The sequence below is a fragment of the Lolium rigidum genome, chromosome 5 (genome assembly GCF_022539505.1).
Source record: "Lolium rigidum isolate FL_2022 chromosome 5, APGP_CSIRO_Lrig_0.1, whole genome shotgun sequence".
NCBI lineage: Eukaryota > Viridiplantae > Streptophyta > Magnoliopsida > Poales > Poaceae > Lolium > Lolium rigidum.
The window spans coordinates 206,038,906-206,047,370 of record NC_061512.1 but is presented as its reverse complement, the minus strand read 5'-3'; the positions used below and the strand labels follow the sequence as shown (position 1 = coordinate 206,047,370).

Here is an 8,465-nt window from a genome sequence, read left to right as displayed (position 1 = left end):
ATGGCTCCATTATTATCACCGCTCATGAATGGATATGCTTCTCTATTTCTCTCTCCTCCCACTTGCCTATGGAGATCTGCGCTGCGCACAGATCTGTGTGATCAGGCCTGTGTGCAGCCGCATATGGAACGGGAGCATCCCGACTGGGCGTCTCGGACCCATTTTCCGCGTGTCAGTTTCTCATCACCGAGTAACACAGAGAAAACGTTTCGTGTAGGCAGCACGCCGCAGCGAGAGCTGCAGACTTGTGTATACCGCGCAGCGCGATCGGCTGCTCCCTTGTCAAAAGCAGAGAGGGGCGGAGGAGCCCGCGCCGTCACCGCCCCTGACGCGCTCTCCTCCTCCGGCTCCGCTCTTCCTCCTCCGGCTCGACCCTTCCTCGTCCTCGCCCTCTCCGCCGCCGCCCTTCCTCTGCGACCGCTCTTCCTGGTCCTACTCATCCTCTTCACCGAGAGAGAGGGCCAGAGGGGGATCAACAATGGTGGTAGGTTCTCCTCCCCTTTCTATCTTCTGGCTATTTTAGGCCCCTTGATTCAATAGATATTCTTAGGCTTTGTTTGGTACTAGAGTGTTAGTGTGGATTAGTGGGGATAATACTCTAGAGTATTGGGTGAATCCCTATGTCACCCAATCCCCGCAAAACCTCATCCTCAATCCACTAGGTAAAGGTAGAGTATTAGGGATTAAAAAAATACACTAAGATTTAGGGAAAAGTGGGGATTAAACTCGCTCGCTACTCTAGCACCAAACATGTATTTAGAATAAGTGGGGATTTGGAGTTTGCTGCGGATTATCCCCACTAATACTCCAGCACCAAACAAGGTCTTAGGACAGATATAATCGTAATACTGAAGCAGTAATTTTCTGTGCGAGGATTGTATTTCCTAGAAATTTCTTCTAAAAAGAGGTTTCTTGCAGTGCGTTCTACTATTTCCACTGACTCGGAACACACGGATAGATAGATCCTCGGTGTTATCTCTCCGTGCATGATTTGGTTCGCATGTGGGTTGTTTTGGTGGTTTGTTTCATCGAAAATTAGTTGTTTCCCCTTCCTCGATGTGCCCTGGACTGTAGCTTGGGCCGTCCTATGCTGGTTTCGCCATATAGCGGTCACCAGACTTCATGTTGCATTGGGATTGTTAGCTCCTCAATCTGCTACGTGATCAGTTTACTGGTCCTTGTCTTCATTTTCGCACATCGCTCTCTATCAGGATTACCCCAAGTATGTTGATGCAATGGTTTGTCAAACTATTGACCTATATAGGTGAAATCGCAGAACCGGATAAGCACCTTCTCATAGAACACCCTCATGTGTGTTTTATGGTGATTTCAATCTAATATATGTTTGTAAAATCCTATTTGATGCATTCTGGACCAACCTCTGCTGCTTTTGCGTTTGGTATATCAACTGTTACATGATCTTTTGTTTCGTACATTGTCCATGAGGACGACACGTTCACACCTTGTTGACCAGACACAAGCAGGTTACATGTCAGGGCTCTTCAATAAAGAATTCAATGGTTTTAGTTTATGTTGCGGCGGTCCACTTATACGATCCAAAATTATCACTTGTCTGGCAGTTCAGCTCATACATTTGAGTAGTTAATTTGGACCGGAAAGTGCAGCTGTTTATCTGTTTGGTACAAGCATCATCAAGCCGCTCTGCAGTAGTGTCTTTTTAGTTCATCTTATTGCAGGTGACACAATGTGGCAAACCCGGCTAATCTGAATCACCTTTCTTAGATTTACCAACCTGATCACTTCCCTCCCATGAAAGCTCTGTTATGCATAATGCGTTCTACTATTCAAGAGACCTAGTCACACTTCAAATAGTTAGGCACCCCCACCGAATCCTTAAGCTAGTTCAAATTGTACTAATGTACTCCATTTTTCGGGGATTATCCTAATGCCTTGTTACACCAGTGGAGGGGGTTTGTTCAATAAAAACAATGGATTTTTCTTCTTTCTTTTCTATTCTTCATACGCTCTAGACTGGTTGTGCTGATTTCGTGCTAGAGATTTCAATTGTGATATCTTGTGGTTGGTTTGGGCTTATGACGCAAAAAGTTCTTCCATTGCTGGTGGTTTGCATTTAAAGTTGATCAGGGCGTGCTTAACTCATGTCACAGGACTGGCGTAGTGATAGCGATGATGATGATAACTTTGAGTGGGAAAGTGATGGTGATGGTGAACCCTCATCCACTCCGGCCTTGAGGAACTTGGATGCAGCTGGCCCGTCAACACTAGTACGCCAGGTAGTAACTGATAAAAAGATTTTGTCTTTCAGCACAAGGCTAGGCATGACTTGTTATTATAATGATCTTAATATGATATTTGTTTATGAACTGTTCAAAGGATTCTAATGGGTGGGGCAATGGGGAAGCACCACCTCCTTCTTTAATCGAGGGATATGTGGGGATGGGTTTCCCAAAGGAAATGGTCGTCAAGGGCATTAAAGATATAGGTAATACTAAATGTAACAAATTACATTTCATTTGTCATAGTGTGTTTGCATCTTCTGTTTCAATCGGGCATTTTACTTTCAGGGCACAGTGATGCAAATGCATTGCTCGAGCTACTTCTCACTTATAAGGTACTTGTTTATGTGTTTCTGTTACTTAATTCATCCTATGATGCTTATGCTACATGGTGGCAAGGATTGCATGTTACAATTGGTTATGTCAAAATGCAGACGCTAGGCGATGACGCTGCAGTGGGTAATTGCTCCACTTCTGGCTTCATCCCCCAGAGTACTGAAGATGATGATGATGATCTTGATTCTGAATACTGGGAAGGAGACGATGATGCTGATGGCTCTGATGGGTCTAGTGATGAGGTAGATGATTCCTTGTCATTATTTCAGTAACTGAGAAATCTCTGATCATATGTATGCTGATGTGTGCGAAATCTTTGACATGCATACCTTGAACACCCGCTTACGTACCTTTTGATCTTGTTTGTTTATTTAGCTCCCAGCTTTTCTTCAGTTTAGAATTGCATTGTGAAGTTTGAGCACTTGATGTTTCTTACATAAAACTAAAACAGTGGTTCACCCACATGCCTGTGCAACATCTTCACAGCATCATCTTGTAGAAAGTATTCTCAGAGACCATTTATAGATAGTTAGCGTTTATGCTGAAACAAATGTCAATAATAAATATATTTGAGACACCATTGATTTTGATTGGTACGGTCACTGCTCCAGCACAATACATTGTTGTATAAGAATCAAACCAAATATCTAGCAGAGGTAAAACGAAGTGATTGGAGAAAATCGTTCTGTGGAATCGTTCTAAGTTGCAAGTGAATCAATAAATATTCTAAGCATATAATACAGTTAAAAGAGTCATTTGTGACAATAAGAATCTGCATATGATATACTGTCACTTTGTCAGTCATTTACATGTATGTCTAATGCATTGCACTCTAGTTCATGGCCTTTTATCGTTGTCCTGGAGGATATGTTTGATTTTGCATCATGTTATCCCTTTTCAGTACTACCATCCATTCCAAAATATAATCCTTTTTTCTAAAAGGGAATATCCAATTCGGCTCACGGGTTCATATAAACCCATTGTGTGAACACATTTCAGAATATCAAAAAATTCTGAAATAGAATTCCGCATGTGCATCTAGATATTCTATGTTCGTACACAAGTTTTCAGGAAAAAGGAGCATCTTTTGTGTCCCATGTAAAAAGACAAATTTTAATGCTCAACATGACTATTCACGATACTTTTTTTTTCTTTTCCCTTCAAAACTTGTGTGCGAGCATCAAATGTCTATGTATATGTGAAATTTTATTTCGGATTTTTTGAAATTTTAAATTTAATTTTTTTATGCGTTTTATAATAATAGGTTCATATGCACCTATGAGCCGAAAACTCCCCCAAAAGTAAAATCCAATTCGGCTTATATTTTGGAATGGAGGTAATAGTAAATATCTTCATCGAAGCTAGTGATACAAATTAAAAGGGCAGTTCAGATATGGAGTAACAGTTACAAAATGGAACATGCCATTGAGGCATGCAATAACTGTTACAAAGCATCACCTATTTACTTGCACTAGTGAAACATCAATGCCATTATCCTGTTGAAGCAATAACAATTGTTAGAAATGCTCAGCATTACTCATGCCCGATTTACTTGTACAAGAAAATGCACCTTCAACAAATATAGCTTCATGAAGATGTGCTACTAAGTAAAACATTGCCAACACACATAAGACTACGATCAGATGTCCGATCTTAGGAAAAATGTCAAACAACTAGTAGGCATATCAGGTAGTACTGCAACGTACGTAGTGGCCAGGTCAATTGTTTTGACCAAACTAAGATTAGAATTGGATTTACATCTCAGGCATGCAAAGATGATCAAATGGCCGAATTAGTAGCAGAGACCTGGCAATGTAAGTCGTTCTTGTCAGGCAACAAAATATCAGCATATTCTGTTTGCACATATCTTAATCTCTCCCATAATTAGTGCCTGTTGTATAGGATGTAATTAGGCCATTATGGCTAGGATTATTAGGGATTCTTTCCTTGTATATCTATGTCCAATGTGAAGAGAAATTGCGAGCGGGCATGCTGGAGCTTGAGGAGGGACACCGACTCATGCCCCGAATGCGATGGCAACACTGCCTCCATAATACATGTGCTGCTACATCCATAACATCCATGTCTGTAGGATCCTCAACCTGCGCGGTGAACCTTAACGACGTGGTCAGATGGTCACAGTCCATGTGGCTAGGATCGAAGGAAGCAGGAGTGGGCGTGGTGCGTGGAAGCGTGAGTGGAGGAGAACGGTAGGTGAAAGGAGAGCGAACTGGCAGTATCTGCAATCTGTGAACAGAGAGGGAGAGGACAGGGAGCTCTCCAAAACCTTCACGACCACACAAATCTAAATCAGACAGACCAGAATTTTTGCGACTTAGAAGGGTTTTCATCATGATAGATTAGACTGAACATGACCATTGGGTACGGTTTGTTCTTTAATGGCCACCTGGTAAAGATCAGATGTTTTGCTTTTTCGTGAGATGTTTTTAGCGTGCCTGTTATATACTTTTTGATCCCTCCGCCTCTTTCCCTTACTAGTAGTCACATAGTTGGCATTCAAAAGGAAGTAAGATACACCAGGTGCCTTCTAATCTCTGTCTTTCTTTTGCTTTTGTGTAGGGTTTTCTACGTGAATTGTCAGAGATGGACAAGAAGATCAACTCCTTAGTAGACATGGGCTATCCTGAAGATGAAGCAAATTTGGCTATTACAAGATGTGGTATGCCTCTTTTCGAATCGTTAACTGATGATCATGCTTTCCCAGAAACTTTATGCTGTACATTTTTGCTTAAAATTTTCTAGGTGTGGATGCCCCTCTCTATGTATTAGTTGATTCGGTCTGTGCATCACAAGCTGCAGGAGAATATGAGGTATCTTTGGGTTTGACAGTAATTAAACAACAAAATTATTTCCTCTTTTACTTTGATATAAGGACATTGGAATTTGTGTGTTATTTGCCAGGTTACTGGTAGATGCTTTGATTCCTTTGGAGGGAGAAAGAAAGCAAGATTGATGGAAGACAGCAAGAAAAAGAGAAAGCGTTATGGAGGTGGATCACAAGGAAGTCGACCCCCATTGGATGAGGAATCAATGCCTCTCCCAAACCCAATGGTTGGATTCAACCTACCTGGTGACATGCTACGGACAGTAAGCAGGAAACTTCCTAGACAAGCTATTGGGCCACCATACTTCTATTTTGAAAACGTGGCCCTAGCTCCAAGAGGTTCATGGGACGCATTTTCAAGACACTTGTATGACATAGTACCGGAATTTCTAGATTCTAAGTACATGTGTGCAGCGGCTAGAAAAAGAGGTTACATTCATAATTTGCCCATTGAGACAAGGGTAAATCTCCTCCCTCCTGCTCCGAAGACCATATTTGAGGCCTTCCCTCATTATAAGAAGTGGTGGCCTTCCTGGGACAATAGAAAGCACCTCAATTGCTTGCAGACATGTATTGCGAGTGCAAAGCTGACCGAACGCATCCAAAGTGCTCTTTCAAAGGCAAGTAATCCACCACCTCCAAGTGTTCAGAAGTATGTCATGAAGGAGTGCAGAAAATGGAATCTTGTTTGGGTAGGAAAGAACAAGGTTGCCGCTCTGGATCCAGATGAGTTTGAGTATCTACTCGGTTTCCCAAGAGACCATACTAGGGGAATTGGCAAGACTGAGAGGTACAAATCTCTCGGCAATTCATTCCAAGTGGATTCCGTCGCTTGGCACTTGTCAGTGCTTAAAGCCATGTATCCCAATGGTGTTAATGTTTTGTCCTTATTCACCGGTATTGGAGGAGGAGAGGTAGCTCTGCACAGGCTTGGGATCCACATGCGTACAGTGATTTCTGTTGAGATAGGTGAAGTTAACAGGAGGGTTTTAAGGGGTTGGTGGGATCAGACACAAACTGGCACGCTGATTGAGATTGCCGACGTGCAATCACTCACCAATGAGAGAGTTGATTCATATGTTGAGAGATTTGGTGGCTTTGACTTGGTGATTGGGGGCAGCCCATGTAATAATCTTGCTGGCAGCAACCGGCATCACCGTGATGGCTTGGACGGCGAGCACTCAGCCTTATTCTTCCACTACGTCAGGATCTTGAGTGCTGTCAAGTCTGCTATGAGGAGGATGTAGCCTAATCATTTAGCACATGTTTTATCATTTAATGCTCATCTTTATGAACTGCAATTTCCAATATGTTTAAACACTAAGTTGACGTGAAGGATATGGTATTTGGGAGAAAGATCACCGTAGTTCATATGATTTATTGTTGCTAACTAAGGTAGAGCATGTGTATCCTTATTTGAAAAAAAAAAGTTTAATGCTGTTCTCTTCAACTCGTTTTGGAGTCTAATTTTTTATAGGAAGAGAGTAAGCTTAGTTTTGCTTATTTCCCCCTTCATATTTCATAGAAGCATGCCTTGTTCTATATGGAAGTTATTGTTGAACCTAGTAGTTAGTTCAAAAGTCGAAGCTTTTCCCACAAGACATGGCAGTCTGGAACCAGAGCTGCTGCGGACTCATGAATGGTTTGGAAGGGCAGTGGGGGATTCAGGGGTGGAACAGGAAGTTTGTAGTCGCTGCCGTGTTCGGTGACCACCTGCACCATGGTTGGGAAGCTATTCAGGGGATCAAACGAAAGGAGCCTGTTCGCTGGGTCAGTTGCCGCCATTATTTGAGGTTTGTTCTGCTGGCTGTGTATAGTTTGTTTTGATCATAGTGAATATTGATAGTGGATGTCGATTGATACTTGATAGGTGTTCTGCCCTCTGTTTATTGTTTCTTTTGATCCTAGTGATAGTGGATGTCAGTTGATACTTCTAGGTTTGAATGATTCAGATCCAAATGTGATGCAACATGAATGTATGCAGTATTCCTCACAATGATCCAGGTTCCTTTTCATACTAACATTGTACGTAAATGGGTTCCACTGTATGATAAATAATGTCTTCTCAGTTACTGATGCTCCTGATTTCATTGACCAAATGAAGCATTAAACTAGATGCTAGAAACATAAGCATCAGGGCATTGGTGTTTCTGGGTTTATAGTCAGTAGTATTGACATCTACTACTTAGTTAGTGTCTTATGGAAACACATGCATCACAGTGCATTTTCTATCATCTTCCTTATCGTCCTAATCATGAATTACTCGGTCCTGTATGTTTGCTTTTGAACTCCTCTGATTGTAATACATAACAATTTTGCGATCCAATCATCAGTCAGTTGGTCCTATTCGGTTCCATTCATTGTGTCTCCTTTTTTCTGCGTATATAATGTATTAATGTCCAATCAATGTATCCACTCTCTTGTAGCCAGCGTTAGCCTAAAGTGCATGCCGAACCCCTAGGTTGGCTGGGATGCCTGATGCCTCTGTCAATCCCCATATCTAGCATTTATATGATACTTCGAGAGTAGAAATTGTGTGCATGATGATTTTATATAAGGTCCGATTTCCTTAGGAAAAAGTAAAAGCAGGTCTCACATGTTTTAATACTTCTAGAGTTCGGCCCTGCTCTTCTTTATTTGCTTGATCTTTTTTTCTATTCACTATAAAATGAGCCTACTGTCAATCTCGATGATGGTGCCTGGTTGTTAAATTAAGAGCCTAACCAAGATGGTACCTAGCTATTAGAAAAGTGTAGCATTGTAAACTTGTCTGCACTATTTAAGTATTTATATTCTCCTTTGGTGCTTGGACTATGCGGTGTGTGAATGCTTGTTTGATCTAATACAGTAGCAAATTGTATTTTTCATGTCATTTCCCACTGCCATTGTTAACCTTGGCTAATTTGTGCATAACATGCTTTTCCAGCCCCAGGGAACATCAGTTTGCAAAGAAGTTTCTTCCGGGTAGCTCGAGGCAAAGCCAACTACTGTTGGGAGCAACAGTTACCAACTGTGAAGGGATAATG

General features: G+C 41.7%; 1 protein-coding gene across 1 annotated transcript; it reads left to right on the top strand.

Annotated features, from left to right (window-relative positions):
• The first annotated feature begins 296 nt into the window (after positions 1–296).
• Positions 297–6,810, top strand: LOC124652323 (DNA (cytosine-5)-methyltransferase DRM2-like). The gene is made up of 8 exons (XM_047191347.1): positions 297–484; positions 2,130–2,255; positions 2,356–2,464; positions 2,547–2,593; positions 2,693–2,836; positions 5,175–5,274; positions 5,358–5,425; positions 5,517–6,810. The coding sequence occupies exons 1-8, from the start codon at positions 479–481 to the stop codon at positions 6,684–6,686; spliced, it is 1,770 nt and encodes a 589-aa protein (XP_047047303.1). The 5' UTR covers positions 297–478; the 3' UTR covers positions 6,687–6,810.
• The last annotated feature ends 1,655 nt before the right edge of the window (positions 6,811–8,465 follow it).